The sequence below is a fragment of the Hyperolius riggenbachi genome, chromosome 4, assembly GCF_040937935.1.
Source record: "Hyperolius riggenbachi isolate aHypRig1 chromosome 4, aHypRig1.pri, whole genome shotgun sequence".
NCBI lineage: Eukaryota > Metazoa > Chordata > Amphibia > Anura > Hyperoliidae > Hyperolius > Hyperolius riggenbachi.
In genome coordinates, this window is record NC_090649.1 from 289,755,124 (window position 1) to 289,776,063 (window position 20,940).

Consider the following 20,940-nt stretch of genomic DNA (forward strand, 5'->3'; position numbering starts at 1 on the left):
AAAAAATGGATCAACCTGTTATCTAAATATGTTATGTTTTAAAAAAGGAAATATACAATTAGTGGTTAACATCCCAAAAAAATTCACACATTAAATTTGGTACTTACTTTCAGCCTGCGGCTGCTGACCCAAGTTGGGTGGCTGGGGGGGGGGGGGGGGGGGGCGCTACGTCTGCCTAGGGGCTCTGTCTGCCTGGGGGCTCCGTGTGGCTTGGGAGCTCCGTCTGTCTGGGGTGGCTTTGGCTGGGGGGCTCCATAACCTCAGGCTGCCAGGATTGCTGGTCCTGCAGCCTCCTCCTGATGGTCCAGCTGGCCTGGTTCCTCCTGGGGGTTAGGTGGGTCGTACAGATCCAGAAGAGGTGTCTGATCCAGGGATTCCTCAGATTTTGAGGACTCATGCCGCCTCCGTGCACAATGCCTTTTACCAGGCAATTCAGCATCTATGGAGAAATGTTGTTATTGTTAAATGAACCAAAAAATGGTTTTGTAAAGTAAAAAAAAAAATTCTAATACGATGATGGCAATAAACCTATTAAGGGAAGTTTTCCCTCCAAAATTTTAAAGGTCTGATGACACTGGTCCTTTGTCAATACTCTACAGACGGCTGGGGGTTGCGTGGTTGTCCTGATTGTTTGTAGAATTTGATATTAATATATATTCTACATGCTGCTGGACTAGTGCATTAGTTTACAATTAATTACAAATATTGAAAGATCCCCTGGCTGTGAATTCCCTTTACCTTAAAGGGAAGCAAAATTGACACTGATGTTGCCACATTTAAAAAGAAAAAAGTAGGATGGCTGGCCTGCTGATTATTTGAGTATAATACCTTTATACGTATCCCCTGAACAAGCATGCAGATTATTGCTGTGACTGAATTTTCACAAAAGATTATCTGTATACTTGTTTCTGTTGTTCACAAACTCAGTAGGAAATACAGGCAACTGGTATTGGATGAAAGGAATGAAATATGGAAGGCTGGCTTAAGATTACCTTTAAAGGGAATCCGACGTAAGAGGGATATTGAAGATGCCATATTTTTTACCTTGTAAACAATGCCATTTGACTGGCAGGTCTGTTCCTCTGGCATAAGTATTGCTCGAGTCTAAACCCTGGAACAAGCATATAGCTAATACAGTTAAATCTGCTTCAGTTGAGTACCTGATCTGCTGCATGCTTGTTCAGGGTCACTATATAAAAGTATTAGACGGCATCAGGAGGACTGCCAACAGTATTGTTTAAAAGTAAATAAATATGTCAGCCTCTATATCCCTCTCACCTCTGGATCCAGGTAAAGGTATTAGTGTAGGTCAATAAAACATATGTATGCAACTAAATTTGGGCATACGTCTCAATAAACAAACATTTTCATTAATGAATATTACTTACAAGGCACATATTGGTCCCTCACTCTTCCGAGGAATCTCTGGTCCCGACGTTTCATGTCAGACCACCTCCTCTGGATCTGACCACTGTGTGCCTCCTTCGGAACCTCTCCCAAATTGCTCTCACAGCATCTCCACAATTGCTCTCTTCTGGAAGAGATTCCGGACATTGGAATAGTTTGTCTCCAACATCCTCTACAAAAATAAATTAGATTGGAACAGATTTCTAAGTAAATACACTTAAAGCGGACCCAAGCCAAACTTTTTTTTAATTAAAAATATTTAGTTGCACCACTCTGACACATACAAAGATAAATAAACATTCCTTCAAGCCTATGAGTATTTCAGTGCATGCTTTTCACCCTTCTCTTTTCATAACTAGGATTATACTGGGGGCAGCCATTAGCAATTCCTCCATTGCTGGACACCACCTACTTCACCAGTTTGCCGGATTTTGTCCCGGCAATTTGAAAGGAAGGGAGGGGTTCCTCCAATAAATGTAAAATATTTTATATTTGTCATCATGCAGCTGAAAAAAGGCTGCTATTTATTATTACAATTTAGAAAATAGATTTTATATCTGAAATCTTTTATTTTTAATTTGGGTCCACTTTGATTAAAGATAAAAAAATGCACACGTATGCTATTGTTGGTCCACCCCCTTTAGTGCATTTGAAATCCAGTCACCCAATGTCACAATTTTGCATGTTTGAGGACATTAATAGTGTAAGAGAGTTTGAAATTGTAAATTTTCACTATAAAGACAAACTAGAAAATGTTGTTTGGCTGTAGAAGTCTCCACCCGCTTTTTCACTTTTAGAGCAAGGATTTTTTTCAGTTTCAAAGCACAACTGCAAAAACAATTGTGCAGTGTTGCAATTGCATAACCATCTATTTCCAGTAACCATCAGAAAAAGAAGCACTAGTGCATTTTTACATGTAAATGGTGGTGCTTTTTCAAATTTTAAAACCTGTTCTCACACAAAATGAAAGCTAGTGGAATAGGCAGGGAAGGGAAAAAAGGGGACTTCTCTATTGATAAAATAATAAATATGAGCAATTATGTTATATAATTTATAGTGAAAAAATGATATATACAAACTACAATAAATTTATATTTAGTGCAAAAACATGAACAATATATCTAGTCCAACAAGAGACTGCTATCTAATTATAATAATGTGAATCCATGTCAAACAGTGACTCCTCTCATGTGGAAGATGAAAAACATCAAAAGTGCCAATAGTGCTGAGGTAAGGATAATGTAAAAAAAAAAAAAAAAAAAAGGATAATGTAGATGAAATCAAGTAATAACTGCTCAGTTGACCTCAGGATCAGACTATTCAATAAAATATTGGGCTTTGACAATTCTTCTGTTTCATTCATTTTTGATATAAATTACAAGTTACATACAAGAATAAAAGTTTTCCCATTTCTGTGTCTTTTAAATCTCCATAGGATGAAATCCATTTGGTATCATACTTTCCCATTCTTCTTGTTCTATTTCATATTCAGAAGAATCATTCTCTGTAGTACAGTAGGTATGTATTCTGGGTCATCTACAGGGCAGCTTCTAGGCTAAATTGCACCCAGGGCGAGGGTGTAAAAATTGCGCCCCCCCACCCTTGTGGACTCGGGAACCCTTACTCTTTAGGAACAGAAACACAGCCAAAGGTCACAAGTAAATCTGTCTACTTTCTAGTGACCATCCGCTCATCCAGGAGGAAGCAAAAAAACACCCAGGCGAGGAGAGCCCGGAAAGCCGACTCCTCCATGGGCACAGTGTACTGACAGCCTGCAGTACCGCTACAGGACATCAGGTGTCATCACGGGGTGGTGACGTGATGATGACTTGAAGTCTGACGCAGGCAGCCTAGGAGGAGTCAAGGAGGGTGATCACACTGGTAATCTTCTTTCTTCTTCCATTTGGCTGTACTGATCGTCACCAGCTCCCTAGCGGTAATGTCCTTCTGCCTGAGCCCCCCTTTATCTACTTTCTGGTCTGCACCCAGTGCGGTCGCCCTGCCCGCACTGCCCAAAAAACTGCCCTGGTCATCTACTACTAAAGCATCATTGTCTTTGTCATTGATGTGTTCCATTTCAGTTTCCTCACATTTTTCACTGACCTTTCCTTTCTCAATATTTCTATATTCATTTGTTGTAATTTCTGCAGAGTAGAAGCTCTGTAAATTAACTGACATAGTGGTTTACGTAAAAATGCACTCTGGTTGATTTTCTGTAGAAACAATATCTTTGGTATTCCTTAGACTATTTACTGATGATAGTATGTTCAGTTTTTCTTTTTAATCCAGGGCTGCCCAATAGGTCGATCGCGATCTACCGGTAGATCGCGACCGCCTTCTTGGTAGATCGCGGCCTCTCGGCCGCGTCTCGTAAACTTTGTTGCGGCCAGCAGCTCGTGTTTAGCTGCTGGCCAATAAGGATGCATGCGAGGAGAGAGGGAGGAGAGAGGCTGCGCGGCCGCTACGTCATGGCTGGGGGTGGCGACGGGCAGCCTGCAACGTGCGTGCTTGTAACGTACCCGGCGCCGCCCCCAGCCATGACGTAGCGCTGCCGCTTCTACCCTGCATCCCATTGGCCTGCCAGAGTCTCTCCTCGCCGCCTCTTCTCCTCTGACTGCCTGCAGGTACATATACCTGGCTAGCCTACACTGGGGGCCCATACACCCGGCTAACTACACTGAGGGCCCATACACCCGGCTAACTACACTGAGGGCCCATACACCCGGCTAACTACACTGAGGGCCCATACACCCGGCTAACTACACTGAGGGCCCATACACCCGGCTAACTACACTGAGGGCCCATACACCCGGCTAACTACACTGGGGGCCCATACACCCGGCTAACCTACACTGGGGGCCCATACACCCGGCTAACCTACACTGGGGGCCCATACACCCGGCTAACCTACACTGGGGGCCCATATACCCGGCTAACCTACACTGGGGGCCCATATACCCGGCTAACCTACACTGGGGGCCCATATACCCGGCTAACCTACACTGGGGGCCCATATACCCGGCTAACCTACACTGGGGGCCCATATACCTGGCTAACCTACACTGAGGGCCAATATACCTGGCTAACCTACACTGGGAGCCCATATACCTGGCTAACCTACACTGAGGGCCCATATGCCTGGCTAACCTACACTGAGGGCCCATATGCCTGGCTAACCTACACTGAGAGCCCATATGCCTGGCTAACATACACTGAGAGCCCATATGCCTGGCTAACCTACACTGAGGGCCCATATACCTGGCTAACCTACACTGGGGGCCCATATACCTGGCTGGGGGTGGCGACGGGCAGCCTGCAACGTGCGTGCTTGTAACGTACCCGGCGCCGCCCCCAGCCATGACGTAGCGCTGCCGCTTCTACCCTGCATCCCATTGGCCTGCCAGAGTCTCTCCTCGCCGCCTCTTCTCCTCTGACTGCCTGCAGGTACATATACCTGGCTAGCCTACACTGGGGGCCCATACACCCGGCTAACTACACTGAGGGCCCATACACCCGGCTAACTACACTGAGGGCCCATACACCCGGCTAACTACACTGAGGGCCCATACACCCGGCTAACTACACTGAGGGCCCATACACCCGGCTAACTACACTGAGGGCCCATACACCCGGCTAACTACACTGGGGGCCCATACACCCGGCTAACCTACACTGGGGGCCCATACACCCGGCTAACCTACACTGGGGGCCCATACACCCGGCTAACCTACACTGGGGGCCCATATACCCGGCTAACCTACACTGGGGGCCCATATACCCGGCTAACCTACACTGGGGGCCCATATACCCGGCTAACCTACACTGGGGGCCCATATACCCGGCTAACCTACACTGGGGGCCCATATACCTGGCTAACCTACACTGAGGGCCAATATACCTGGCTAACCTACACTGGGAGCCCATATACCTGGCTAACCTACACTGAGGGCCCATATGCCTGGCTAACCTACACTGAGGGCCCATATGCCTGGCTAACCTACACTGAGAGCCCATATGCCTGGCTAACATACACTGAGAGCCCATATGCCTGGCTAACCTACACTGAGGGCCCATATACCTGGCTAACCTACACTGGGGGCCCATATACCTGGCTGGGGGTGGCGACGGGCAGCCTGCAACGTGCGTGCTTGTAACGTACCCGGCGCCGCCCCCAGCCATGACGTAGCGCTGCCGCTTCTACCCTGCATCCCATTGGCCTGCCAGAGTCTCTCCTCGCCGCCTCTTCTCCTCTGACTGCCTGCAGGTACATATACCTGGCTAGCCTACACTGGGGGCCCATACACCCGGCTAACTACACTGAGGGCCCATACACCCGGCTAACTACACTGAGGGCCCATACACCCGGCTAACTACACTGAGGGCCCATACACCCGGCTAACTACACTGAGGGCCCATACACCCGGCTAACTACACTGAGGGCCCATACATCCGGCTAACTACACTGGGGGCCCATACACCCGGCTAACCTACACTGGGGGCCCATATACCCGGCTAACCTACACTGGGGGCCCATATACCCGGCTAACCTACACTGGGGGCCCATATACCCGGCTAACCTACACTGGGGGCCCATATACCCGGCTAACCTACACTGGGGGCCCATATACCCGGCTAACCTACACTGGGGGCCCATATACCCGGCTAACCTACACTGGGGGCCCATATACCCGGCTAACCTACACTGGGGGCCCATATACCCGGCTAACCTACACTGAGGGCCCATATACCTGGCTAACCTACACTGAGGGCCAATATACCTGGCTAACCTACACTGGGAGCCCATATACCTGGCTAACCTACACTGAGGGCCCATATGCCTGGCTAACCTACACTGAGGGCCCATATGCCTGGCTAACATACACTGAGAGCCCATATGCCTGGCTAACCTACACTGAGGGCCCATATACCTGGCTAACCTACACTGGGGGCCCATATACCTGGCTAACCTATACTCAGGGCACGTAACCTATGCTGCAGGCACATATACCTGGCTAACTTACGCGGCGGGGGGGCGTGCCTAGACGTTGGTAGATCTCCTGGCCTCGGCAAATTTTAAAGTAGCTCGCGAGCCGAAAAAGTGTGGGCACCCCTGTTTTAATTTAATGTTTGTTTTTTTTAAACAACCTTAAAGTGGTCTGAAACTCTGACATAACATTCAAGGTCATTCTTTTATTGGTCGGATGAAATATGCTAATTTTTTGAGATAAGAAATTTGGGTTTTCATGAGCTGTATGCCAAAATCATCAATATTAAAACAATAAAAGGCTTGAACTACTTCAGTTGTGTGTATTTGAATCTAAAATATATGAAAGTCTAATGTTTATCAGTACATTACAGAAAATAATTAACTTTATCACAATATGCTAATTTTTTGAGAAGATCCTGTATATATACACACAGTGGGATGCGAAAGTGTGGGCAACGCTGTTAATCGTCATGATTTTCCTGTATAAATCGTTGGTTGTTGCGATAAAAAATGTCAGTTAACCCTCCTCTTATGTTAGGGTCAGAACCGACCCGTTTTCAGGTTTTGAATGTCTATAAGTATCACATAAATTTGTTTATTGCATCAATATTTTTTTACTTTGTCAGGAACCTCTATTTAAACAATGTCATAGAAAAAGAATCCTTTTCACTAAATTAGAAAATACTGTGGTGAAAATTATGACGTTTATGGTGTTAGGGTCAATTCTGACCCAGTTATGATATAGGATTATAGAACATTAATAAGTGCCAAAACAGAGATACTAGAGCAAAATCTGACAAGCTTGCTCCCATAAGGGATGTCTGGGAGAAATGGGTTCAGCTCCTTCCACTAATGTTTCACCCTGGGCCTCAGGTAACAGTAGATGAAGGTTTGATCCCTTTCCATGGAAATTGCCCCTTCCGGCAGTATATGCCCAGTAAGCCAGGCAAATACGGCATAAAAATCTGGGCAGCCTGTGATGCAAAAACAAGCTATGCATGGAACCTACAGATTTACACCGGCAAACCCGAAAGTGGCATCCCTGAGAAAAAACAAGGACAACGTGTAGTCCTTGATATAACTACTGGACTGCGGGGTCACAATATCACTTGTGACAATTTTTTTACCAGCTATGACCTTGGACAAGAACTTCTCAGGAGGAAACTTACCATGGTAGGCACAATAAAAAAAAATAAACCTGAGCTGCACACTGAAATTTTGCAAGTGAAGGACAGAGCTCCACTTTCTTCAAAATTTGCTTTTACAGACACCACCACTATTGTTTCATATTGTCCAAAAAAAATAAAAATGTGATACTTATGTCCACTTTTCACAAAGATGCAGCTGTGTCATCAAGAAGTGACAAAAAGCCCACAATTATCCTGGATTACAATAAAAACAAAGGGGGGGGGGGGGGGTGGACAACCTGGACAAGCTGACTGCTACCTATACTTGTCAGCGAATGACCAGGAGATGGCCGATGGTTGTGTTTTATAACATCCTAGATGTGTCTGCATACAATGCATTTGTGTTATGGACCCACATCCACCCAGGTTGGAACACAAAAAAGAATAACAAGCGGAGAATATTTCTCGAGGAGCTAGGAAGTTCCCTTATCAAGGCACACATTGAGCAAAGGAAACGGGTGTCTCGAGATCCAATCGCTGCAGCCATGATCAGACAGATGCAGAGTTCATCAAGCACTCCATCCACACCATCAACAACACAAAGAGAATCAGTGCCAGCATCCTCATCATCATCTAGCCTTGCCACAACATCAACCAGCACAGCCACAACTCCAGTGATGCCATCTGATTCTAAAAGAAAGAGGTGTCAGGTCTGCCCCAGCAATAAGGACAGAAAGACACACACATTATGCTTCCACTGTAAAAAAATATATCTGCAAAGAACATGCTAAAAGTGTCAGCTTTTGCCACACATGCATCTAAAAACACCCACCAAACACATGCAAGTTCTTGCACAAAGATGCTTTGAAACTAGTACTTGATTTCTATTGGTTTGCCTTGCTTGATTGTGTGTTGTTTGTTTGACCTTGCAAGTCTACATTTTGTATTCTTACTTGCTTTTCATTGTTTATGAATGTTTTATGTAAAAAAAAAAAAAAAAAAGACTTTTGGCTATATTCTTGAAGTAAATATATATGGGTCAAAATTAACCCTAACACCATCAATGTTATTATAGTTAATGTTATTAAAATAAAAATAACAATATAAAAAAATATTTAAGAGATGTGTTCAAATACTCCTCAGCAACATTCTGGTGACATAACAACCTTTTATTTACTTATAATATTCTATTTAGGTTTATTTTACCATTTTTTAAATTTGAAAACGAGAGGTATGCTATCAAAAGAAAGGTTAAAGGGGTCACACCAAAAATATTAAAACCAATCTTTTCAAGGATAAAGAAGCCTAACAAGGTAACCAAGAGGTAAGAAACAAATTGGATGATAAATATTTGTTCAGAGGGTATTTTATGGCTGATTTAAGACACGGGTCAAAACCGACCCGTTAACATCATGGATAGTAACAGAAAGCTAACATAAGAGGAGGGTTAAATATATTACATAGGAGACATACACACAGTCATATCTGAGAAGTGAAATGAAGTTTATTGGATTTACAGAAAGTGTGCAATAGTTGTTCAAACAAAATTAGGCAGGTGCATAAATTGTATTGATTCCAAAACCTTTAGAACTATTATTGGAACTCAAATTGGCTTGGTAAGCTCAGTGACCCCTGACCTACATACACAGGTAAATCCAATTACAAGAGAGCATTTATTAAGGGGGTCGATTGTAAGTTTCCCTCCTCTTTTAAATTTCTCTGAAGATTAGCGACATGCGGGTCTCAAAACAACCCTCAAATGACCTGGGCAGACGAACCATACTGTACAACAGTTATCACGTTTATACCAGTCTGCGGTTGAAATAGTATGCTAACTTCTGTAAGGAAATGCACACAAATGTGCTAGTCTAACAACATGCATGTCACCTACCAAAGCCGGGACAAGGTCCTCCAGCACCCAAGGCTGAGACACCAAAGTGCGCCCCTCCATCCCTGCCACCCGAGCCATCAAACACTGATTGCTATTAGACTAAGAGGCGCCACAGGGCCCACAACCTCCTTAACACCTTAATATCTAGTTATCTGGCTTGCAATCACTGCCATGTATCCCCTTTTCTTATTTATATTTATCTTATATTATAGGAATGAAAGTTGTATGAATTCTGCGTCCTTTCCTACACTGCGCCCTGAGGCTGGAGCCTCTCCAGCCTATGCCTCGGCCCGGCCCTGTCACCTACAATTGTACACTCACCATAACCACTGTAACATGGGATGTTTTCGATTGCACATGGTAGTTACATTTTTTGGTGGAACAACAGACTACATAACTATTGTGCATTGTATTCTTGACACACTACCTGCCCTTGTTAATGATTGTATAACAATGCTGTATTTCATTCAGTCTTGGCAGCTATGAAGACATAGAAATCTGCCTTCATTTCAGTCATGTGCATGATTGTGGTACAATCATTAACAGTATGGTGTTTGTGTATATGCCTTTACAATAGTGCAACAGCAAACAATGCACTTACATAAAGAAAGTCTATACTGAGTTATTTGGCCTCGATTCATAAAAATGTGTTCGGTAAAGTAAATCCGTGCGGGGAAACTCCGCGCTCGGTATTTCAGACTTCTGGGTGGTCATTCATAAAATGTTGCTAGTTGCGATAGCAGAGCGGAGATTTCCTGCTGTAGCCTTTCGGGAGCCTTGCGGAAACACAGGAGCTGGCTGCGTTCCTCAGTGCACTGCTCTCTCTGCTGCTGCTTGGGAGGTCTGTCCCATTGACTTACATGTACTCCGCACGCTTATCGCTACATCCGAGCAAGCGGCATTTCCCGTCCGCTTCCCGCTTGCTCTAATTTTTATGAATGGACATTTTGTTACATTTCCGCCTAGAATCGCCGCATAAGGCGGTGATTTATCGCTCTGCTCCGGAATGTCAGCTCCGCATGCGGAAACAGCCTTTATGAATACACATTTTGTTCAGTGTTCGGTAAAGTCGGCTGTTCTCAGCATTTCCGCATGCGGGAATGCTTTATGAATCGAGGCCTTAGTGTTAGAATTCTTTGGACCTTGCACATCACATCATTTAGAAGAAGGAAAACCACCTACACATATATAGCTCCAGAATGACGTTACAGAGGCAATTTCAATAATGTGTGCAATTGATGCTCAGGGAGGAAAAACATAACACATAAGGGGAGCTACTTGTAGGGACCAAAAATAAACCATTGCTACACGTGGCATACAGGAAGGGTGTGGTTTTCATTTAGCAGACATATTTTGGTACTGTGTGGTAAACAGTGCCTCCCAATAAGAAAAGTAACGTTCACAATTGTTGTTGTCACTCAATTTTGTATGGTCTGTGAATAAATGGTAAAGAACATTGTATAAGAATGCATATTAAAAATAAAGTTTTATTTTCTGCCATTTACTAGGCAAATAAAAATTATATTTTGCTCCATAACAGTTGTATTTCTGCTTAATTTCACTACAGAAAGTAAACATTCAATAGGGGAATGAAAGAAAATGTACTGGTACTAACATGCAAAATAATTTTGGATAACATGTGTGCGCACAATAGTAGAAGAAATTGGTTAGCACTCCAGCTTCTCAGTGAGCAGAATTTATTATCAAGTCATATGTCAACACTCAAGTTAACAATTGTTTCGGGGCCATCAAGGGTCCCCTTCTTCAGAACAGTGCAGTCTGCTTTATTCTGAAGAAGGGGACCCTTGATGGCCCCGAAACAATTGTTGACTTGAGTGTTGACATATGACTTGAGAATCAATTCTGCTCACTGAGAAGCTGGAGTGCTAACCAATTTCTTTTACTATTAGACTGGTTTCTGGATGTTAGTTGGCATCTATGGTTATGCACCCAAACACTATGGAAAGGTGTGCCTCGCCTTACCTCTTACCTTGAATGTGTGCGCACAAGGTTGCCTCTTTGTTCAGCTTCCACTGTTGTTATAGGATCATCAACAACTCCATCCCACAAATCTTCACATCCAGCTTTCCTTGCCATGTTGTGCAGAATGCAGCACGCTAAAACTATTTTGGACACTTTAGCTGGCGCATAATGCAAGAATCCTCCTGAATGTGATATAGCACAGAATCGTCCTTTCAGGACGCCAAAAGTCCTCTCCACTACAACTCTGGTCTTGCTATGCGCATTGTTGTAGGCTACTTCAGCTGCAGTAGAAGGTCTTAACACTGGAGTTAGGATCCACAGGGGTACCCCAAATCTCCTGTAAAAAGGTAACACAATATAAGTACTATGACCATGCCACACTTATGCCCTATCCCTTTAGTGCATGCAACTAACGTTATGCCTGAATGCTGCGTTGGAGTAGGGGACATTCCATGTGCACAGAGGATTGTAGTTTGGTCCTATTTATACGTGCCAATGCACCTACGCCAACGGTGCAGTACAGTTCACCTTAGTAAAAGTCACTCTTCAAAGTTTAAACAATAACACAACTAACATAAAACAGTGAGGTAGTAATGTGATACCGGCGGCAGCCTTGGCATAGGTGCCTTAGCATGTCAATGAAGGACAGATGTTTTATCCTGTATTGAAGTGCCAATGTTCCTACTGCAATGCTGCAGTAGGCCTCACCTTAGTACTTCAGAGTGTTGGATAACTTCAACACTTGGGACCTGTATATACACTGTGATGAAGTCACGGAGGCCTACAGCAGCTTTGCCCTAGGTGCTGTGCCATGTCCACACAGCAATGAAGTTTTCTCTTCTCTGCAACTGGTACTGTACCTACCGCAACGCTACTGTATGTGTTACATTGCAACATCAGAGTGTTGGAACTGACAGAAAGTAAGGCCATGTTACAACACAGTGGAGTAGTCAGATCTGGCCTATGTAAGTGTTCACGTCGGGACACTGCCATATTAATCCTCTATAAAAGTTGGGGCTGGTCAAGTGGCTATGCACCAACGCAAATGCTGCAATAGGCCAGAGCTTACCACTGAAATGTTATACATAGATACATGCTTACATTTCCACTTACACAATAGCCATCCAGAGGGCATATGACCAGCTGCAAAGGCCTCAAACATGCGACAGTTTCTGGATATATGGGCATCATGCACACAACCCGGAAACCCTGTCACAACATTGCGAATGATCATGTCGGCATCCACAACCACTTGAATATTTGTGGAGTGGTAACTTTTCCGGTTTCTGTAAATATGCTCCTTGTCTTTGGGTGGGAAAGGGGGCACGTGTGTGCAATCCACAGCCCCTAGGACATTGGGAATACCACCAATTCTGAAAAACGGTCTTTTAACATAAACCCACTCCATGCGGTCACGGGGCATGTTTATAAACTGTGAAGACAAGCCGCATATAGCTGTAATGACTTGTGTCAGCACTCTGAAGCAGGTGGCTTGTGAGATGCCCACCACTTCACCACACACTTGTTGAAACGATCCTTTCCCTAGGAAATGTAGTGCGGTGAGTAACTTCACCATTCCTGGGACTGGTCGGCCTCGCTGATCTGTCTTATGGAATCGATGCCCAATCAAATCATATAAATCATAAATTAATTGCGGTGACAGACAAAATCTAATTATCACTTCACCATCTGTAAAATTGTCCAGAATGGCATGGGGACGAAAGACTCTACTACACATCACTACCACCCTTCTGCGGTCCCTCCTCCTTCGCTGGATCCGCAGAAATTCCATCATGGTCAAGTCAAAGGGCTCCATGTCAATCAACTTCATCAGCCCTTCATGCAGCAAACTCGCAAGGTATTTATAGGCGGAAAATCGCATCATTTACTACTTAAAAATTTTTATGAATGAAGGTTTCACATCTTTTTGCATAAAATACCGATGCTATTTTCGCATTGTTACCGCTAACTTACCGCACCATTACCGCATGCGATAAAAACCTCTAAAATAATGTGGTATGTTTTTATGAATTACATCCGTCGGTAATTTCCGACTGTACCCTTTTTTTTTCTGCGGTAAACGTGCGGGAAAGATTTATGAATAGAGGCCTTTGTCATATTACTGCCACAAACATGAATCAATTTTATTGGATTTCCACGTGAAAGACCAATACAAAGTGATGTACACATGAGAAGTGGAATGAAAATCATACACGATTCCAAACATTTTTTTACAAATAAATAACTGCAAAGTGGGGTGTGCGTAATTATTCACCCCCCTTTGGTCTGAGTGCAGTCAGTTGCCCATAGACATTGCCTGATTAGTGCTAATGACTAAATAGAGTGCACATGTGTGTAATCTAATGTCAGTACAAATACAGCTGCTCTGTGATGACCTCAGAGGTTGTCTAAGAGAATATTGGGAGCAACAACACCATGAAGTCCAAAGAATACACCAGACAGGTCAGGAATAAAGTTATTGAGAAATTTAGGTTTCAATAATTTTTATTATGTTTTTTTTTAAAAAAAGGCATGTAGGTATCACAATAAAGTTTACATTTTTAATGAACATTAATAACATTAATGGCAGTTATCTATACCAACTATAAAGCTGGTCACAGTTACGTTGGTACAATAAGAAGGACTTTTTTAAGTATACATCAAAAGGAATAATAAATAAATATATATTTTGGACTTGACTATCATACCCTTGTAAGGGTATCTGTTGTTGTATGGAGCAGATCTTCCTGGGAATTGGGGGATTGAAACCACCCTGCTGAATTCCCAAGAGTCGCATCCATCTTTAAGCTTCTCAGTCAAGTGTTCCTTTGTATTCCTGAGAATCAATAGCATATGAGTCTGAGGTCCATATGCAATTCATTTTTTCACCTTAGTTATCTCCTAGGAGATAATTTTCTTCTTCTCTGTAAACTACATTTTCAGCATGTTACAATTGAAAAAGTACCCAAAAGTTGGTGGAAAAGCACTATCAAATTTATTTAGAGTATGTTCTTGCTTGCTGGTGACTTAACCTCCCCGGCGTTCTATTGAGATCGCCAGGGAGGCTGCGGGAGGGTTTTTTTTTAATTAAAAAAAAACTATTTCATGCAGCCAACTGAAAGTTGGCTGCATGAAAGCCCACTAGAGGGCGCTCCGGAGGCGTTCTTCCGATCGCCTCCGGCGCCCAGAATAAACAAGGAAGGCCGCAATGAGCGGCCTTCCTTGTTTTGCTTAGATCGTCGCCATAGCGACGAGCGGAGTGACGTCATGGACGTCAGCCGACGTCCTGACGTCAGCCGCCTCCGATCCAGCCCTTAGCGCTGGCCGGAACTTTTTGTTCCGGCTACGCTGGGCTCAGGCGGCTGGGGGGACCCTCTTTCGCCGCTGCTCGCGGCGGATCGCCGCAGAGCGGCGGCGATCAGGCAGCACACGCGGCTGGCAAAGTGCCGGCTGCGTGTGCTGCACTTTATTTGAAGCAAATCGGCCCAGCAGGGCCTGAGCGGCAGCCTCCGGCGGTGATGGACGAGCTGAGCTCGTCCATACCGCTCAGGAGGTTAAAGGACATTTAATGACAAGGTGTAAAAATATCACCTAAGCGAAAACTCAGGAGAAACCGTGAATTGCATATGGGCCTGAGTATCAGTCTAATACCCCAATAGTTTCCTTTTATACTATAACATAACAAACAAGACAACAGCTTATTGTTTATTAGTTACTGAGAATTATTTTAGCCATTACTTAAAGGTAACCTTAAGTCTGATAAAAAAAAAATGACATTTACTCACCTGGGGCTTCCCTCAGCCCCCTGCATCCGATCGGTGCCCTCGCCGTGTCTCGGAGATCCTCCCGTCCTCGCTGGGGACCACTTCCGGTTTCGCCGTCAGGACCCGACAGGCATGGGAACGCCAGTGATTCTTTGCGTTCCCAGCCACAATATCGCCCCCTATGCTGCTATTGCTACCAGGAGGCCGCAATAGCAGCATAAGGGGCAATGTTATGGCTGGGAACGCAAAGAATCACTCGCGTTCCCATGCCTGTCAGCCGGTGCCGGCCAAACCGGAAGTGGTCGCCGGCGAGGAAGTGAGGGAGGATCTCTGAGACACGGCGAGGGCACCGATCGGCTGCAGGGGGCTGAGGGAAGCCCCAGGTGAGTAAATGTCATTTTTTTTAATCAGACTGTAACCATCGGTGTAACACAGAGAGGGTCTGATTACCGGTGATCTGCAGTATCACCGAGAATACAGATATATACCCGATTATTGATGATCTGCAGTATCACCGATAATCAGATATATCTTCTAACCTCTGGACACCTGAGAGTGTTTGGTGCAACAGTAATACTTTGAGGAAAGCACCTGTGAGATAGGTGCTAGACAGTAAGAGATACTGCTCTGGATCAGATTCCTTCCACAGGTCTGATGCTCCCCAAGGGGCGGAGCCAGGCTGAGAGAGTGGGAAGGACAGAACGTGAGTGACACCAATGGGCAGTGTCACTAACAGTTCTGTGAACTCTCTTAACAGGAGAGATAGTTATCAAGGTCGGACAGGCCAGGTCGTAAACACACGGACAGATACAGTACAGAGACAGGAGACAGATGCAGATTCCTGGAACTAGCAGAGTTTGGCAACAAGGTATCAGAAAGACAAAGGTACAGAATCAGAGATCAGAAGAATTGTCAGGAAAGCAGAAGGTCATAACAGATAATCAACAATGCCTAGACTTGAGTGTGAGCTCCAAGATTCTCACACTCCAGGGACTGGACTAGATAATAACAACAATACAGATGGTACAGAATTCCTAGACTAAGGTGTGAGTTCCTTGGTCATCATCAACACCTTGGAAACTGGTCTAGATAAGAACATAGATAACAGAATTCCTAGGCTAAGGTGTGAGCTCCGTGATCATCAACACCTACGAAACTGTCTAATAACACAGATACTGACAAGGTCTGATTGCTACTACGTAGTGATCGCAACGCCAGACACCAGATGAATGACCAGCACCCAGTATATATACACTAGCACTCTCCAGCACCTCCCCTAAGTGCTGGACCAATGAATGTTGCTGCAATTGTCAGCTGACCGGCTTGGTCAGCTGACTCCCTTCTGACTGCCATAAAGGCCCTGCCTCTCTGCACGCGCGCGTCCTCCTAAACCAATGTGGACTATCAGTCCCAGCCACACCAGTCATGTGTTGTAATGTTTCCGCTGTGTTGGATGCGGAAACCACCGCACCGCTGTCCGTGCGTGCAGCGTTTTCTCCGCATTCCGCATTACTGAGAGGAGCAGGCCTGTGCGTGCAAATTGCCGCATTGGACGCGGAATCCGCCGCCCTGTTTGAGTATGAGGCGGTTTCTCCGCGCTCCGACTGAGCACCAGCTGCCATGTTAAACGCGGAGTCAGCCGCCTCACTCTGAGTATTAGTGGCGGCTTTTCCGCGTTTCCTCACACAGACTTAAGGTTCACTTTAAAGTTATTGAGAAATTTAAAGCAGGCTTAGGCTACAAAAAAGATTTCCAAAGCCTTGAACATCCCACGGAGCACTGTTCAAGTGATCATTCAGAAATGGAAGGAGTATGGCACAACTGTAAACCTACCAAGACAAGACTGTCCACCTAAACTCACAGGCCGAACAAGGAGAGCGCTGATCAGAAATGCAGTCAAGAGGCCCATGGTCACTCTGAACGAGCTGCAGAGATCTATAGCTCAGGTGGGGGAATCTGTCCATAGGACAACTATTAGTCGTGCACTGCACAAAGTTGGCCTTTATGAAAGAGTGGCAAGAAGAAAGGCATTGTTAACAGAAAAGCATAAGAATTCCCATTTGCAGTTTGCCACAAGCCATGTGGGGGACAAAGCAAACATGTGGGAGAAGGTTCTCTGATCAGATGAGACCAACATAGAACTTTTTGGCCAAAATGCAAAACGCTATGTGTGGCAGAAAACTAACACTGAACATCACTCTGAACACACCATCCCCACTGTCAAATATGGTTATCGCAGCATCATGCTCTGGGGGTGCTTTTCTTCAGCAGGGACAGTGAAGTTGGTCAGAGTTGATGGGAAGATGGATGGAGCCAAATACAAGGCAATCTTGGAAAAAAAACCTCTTGGAGTCTGCAAAAGACTTGAGACTGGGGCAGAGGTTCACCTTCCAGCAGGACAACGACCCTAAACATAAAGCCAGGGCAACAATGGAATGGTTTAAAACAAAACATATCCATGTGTTAGAATGGTCCAGTCAAAGTCCAGATCTAAATCCAATCGAGAAGCTGTAGCAAGATCTGAAAACTGCTGTTCACAAACGCTGTCCATCTAATCTGACTGAGCTGGAGCTGTTTTGCAAAGAATGGGCAAGGACTTTAGTCTCTAGATGTGCAAAGCTGGTAGAGACATACCCTAAAAGACTGGCAGCTGTAATTGCAGCAAAGGGTGGTTCTACAAAGTATTGACTCAAAGGGCTGAATAATCACGCACAACCCAGTTATTTTTTTTTTTTAATGTTTGGACTCATGTATGATTTTCGTTCCACTTCTCACGTGTACACCACTTTGTATTGGTCTTTTACGTGGAATTCCAGTAAAATTGATACATATTTGTGGCAGTAATAAGACAAAATGTGAAAAAACTTCAAGGGGGCCGAATACTTTTGCAAACCATTGTATGTCCTCCCCTTCATCACCATATATCCTCTGATTCAACTGGCCACTCTTGGCCTGTCTGTATTTCTTGCAGGAGAACTGGACAGTAGACAGCTGGTGGTTGTTGCAGAGAAAATCAGGACATCCAGCCCTGGAGAAGGTGTGGCTCTATATAAAATCGCACCACTACACAGAGCTCTGCATATGCCTGAAGAGTAACAGAGTGAGGATCCACCTGGCGGATTGTTTCAGCTGAGCGACAGCCAAGAGCTTTGTTCTCCCCACTCACCATACCCACTGTCACAAATGTTCTGCTCTGTTGGCCTTCTACCCACCCCCCCCCCACATAGCAACAGTACACATCGCTAGCCTGCAGGCTAGAGCTCTGGCTGGAGAGGGTCAGCCTACAGTATTGCCTGGGAAATAGGGTACTGATCCCTGTTGGGTGACAAACCTCTTGTAGAAGGTTTTAAAGTTAGGGCAGGGCTATCTGTTATGGGAAATAAGAGTTTTAAGAATACTGAGAAATCGGGATCAGGGTTAGGAATTTAAAGGGATACTGTAGGGGGGTCGGGGGAAAATGAGCTGAACTTACCCGGGGCTTCTAATGGTCCCCCGCAGACATCCTGTGCCCGTGCAGCCGCTCACCGATGCTCCGGCCCCGCCTCCGGTTCACTTCTGGAATTTCTGACTTTAAAGTCAGAAAACCACTGCGCCTGCGTTGCCGTGTCCTCGATCCCGCTGATGTCATCAAGAGCGCACAGCGCAGGCCCAGTATGGTCTGTGTCTGCGCAGAACACTCCAGGTGACATCAGCGGGAGTGAGGACACGGCAACGCAGGCGCAGTGGTTTTCTGACTTTAAAGTCAGAAATTCCAGAAGTGAACCATAGGCGGGGCCGGAGCATCGGTGAGTGGCTGCGCCAACACAGGATGTCTGCGAGGGACCATTAGAAGCCCTGGGTAAGTTCAGCTCATTTTCCCCCGACCCCCCTACAGTATCCCTTTAAGCGGGAAGGAGTTATAGTTAGGTCAAAGTATCTAATATGGAGGATCTTAGAGGAAATTATCACTTGAACAGTTTAGGGTTAGGATGGGAATAAGGATTATGGGAATAGGGATAAAATAAAGGGAAAGTATTATGGTGGCCATACATGCACAAATTTTTGCCACACGTGGCAAACAGATCAATCCCTCTCTGATCTTACTCTGATCAGAGACAGATCATACACTTCACACAGATTTCTAATAGATTTAACCGTGAAATCTATTAAACTGCAGCATTGCACTATTCGATACAGTGCAAAGCTAAGGGCTGTCAATCTACCCCCACTCCACCGCTGTGTCCAGTTGTCCGAAATTTACTGTGTCATAGTCAACGGATCGATCAAAATTAAGACCGATGTGTGGATGCTTGATAATCAGCAGATCCAATTATAGTAAAAGAATCTGTCGGTAAAAAAAGATGCATGTATGGCCAGCTTTATGTTAGGGTTATTAAACTGTGAGCATAAGATGGGGGAGGGGGGGAAAGTAGAGAGTGACAGAGGAGAGAAAAGGTTGAGAGACAGTGAAGAGGCAAGACAAAGAACATTTATATTGCGCTTTTCTTATGGCGGACTCAAAGCGCTTGAGCTGCAGCCACAAGGGTGCGCTCAGTAGGCAGCGGCAGTGTTAGGGAATCTAGCCCAAGGACTCCTTTGCTGGATAGGTACTGGCTTACTGAACAGGTAGAGACAAGATTTGAACCCAGGTCTCCTACGTCAGGGCTAGTGCACACCAAAATCACAACTGCTAGCGCTTAGCGATTTTCAGAATGATTTTTGAATGAATGAGCATTTTTGCACATTCAATCAAGCTGAATTGCTTAGAAAAATATGCTACATGCAGCACGTTTGTGATTTTTAAAAAATCACAACGTTGCTGTGGGAACATCCTCATAGGGTTAAAGTAGTCAAGTACTTTTCAAAGCACTCTTGCTGTGCACAAGCACACTGAGGCAGAGCCCTTAACAATGACATTGTCCAGAGAGAGGGGAGAAAAGCTGAAAGACCATAATTGCCTGACCAGGATTGCACTTGTATTTAGCTTTCCTGTATGACAAGAAGACACAGACATCAAGCACTAGGGGAAGGGGGACAAAGGTGAATGAGGGAGAGAATAATCTGAGATGGAGCAGAGAGCTTGTCTGTATTGCAGCCCCCACATCATACAGCGGCAGCTGTAATATAACTCCTGTCCCTGCCAATCTCTCACATAAGCTACAAGCAGCCCTCCTGAAGTCTAGGGACTGAGAAAAACTTTTCAACCTGTCTAGCTGTGCACATGCAGTCCTTACAACAATAGTGAGAGAGTTCTTTTCAACGGACTCTGCAGGAGGCAAGCCTCTCACTTCCTAGATCTGTTAGCAGAGGGGGGATGTTGCACTGCAGCATAGAACTGGCTAGATTACTAACGGCACACACTTTATGTTAGCATTGTTACTGGTCACTAGTAGCAGGAAAGGAATCCCATCATCCAAGCGTCTCTCCATCGCTCCAGTCCCCGCCCACCACGTCACTACACGTGAAGTTGTGTCTTCCGGTATGGGGATTGGGGAAGCTCCAGCCCCAGCCTGTATGTTATCATTGCGTCATGTCTGGGGGACGTCCTCTGGAGGGAGAAGAGGTGAGGACTGGAGAGACAGTGCACATGCGCCCTCTATCTCACTCATTCTGACTGAGGCCTGTGGAACTATACTGTGTATATACTGGATGTGCACTTTATGTGGACCTCTGGAACAATGAAGCAGAACTCTAACGTACCGGCCTTCTTGAGCAAACTGTGGACGCTGGTGGAGGATTCGGACACCAACGAGTTCATCACGTGGAGTCAGGTAACTGCTGCCTGTCCATGTTGGGTCGGCT

At 45.1% G+C, this 20,940-nt stretch overlaps 2 protein-coding genes across 3 annotated transcripts in view; one reads left to right on the top strand and one right to left on the bottom strand.

The window, feature by feature from the left end:
- Positions 1-185: 185 nt before the first annotated feature.
- LOC137503850 (uncharacterized) lies at positions 186-20,605 on the bottom strand. The gene is made up of 4 exons (XM_068231392.1): positions 20,500-20,605; positions 11,403-11,732; positions 1,389-1,579; positions 186-439 (listed from the first exon to the last, which is right to left on the bottom strand). The coding sequence occupies exons 1-4, from the start codon at positions 20,565-20,567 to the stop codon at positions 261-263; spliced, it is 768 nt and encodes a 255-aa protein (XP_068087493.1). The 5' UTR covers positions 20,568-20,605; the 3' UTR covers positions 186-260.
- Positions 20,604-20,940, top strand: part of HSF2 (heat shock transcription factor 2) — a 35,156-nt gene continuing 34,819 nt past the window's right edge. The window contains exon 1 of one of the 2 annotated variants that reach the window (XM_068231390.1): positions 20,604-20,909. In XM_068231390.1, the coding sequence (XP_068087491.1) occupies positions 20,799-20,909 (111 nt within the window). In that variant the 5' untranslated portion in view covers positions 20,604-20,798. The remainder of the gene's footprint in view (positions 20,910-20,940) is intronic. The other variant, XM_068231391.1, reaches the window with a different exon arrangement.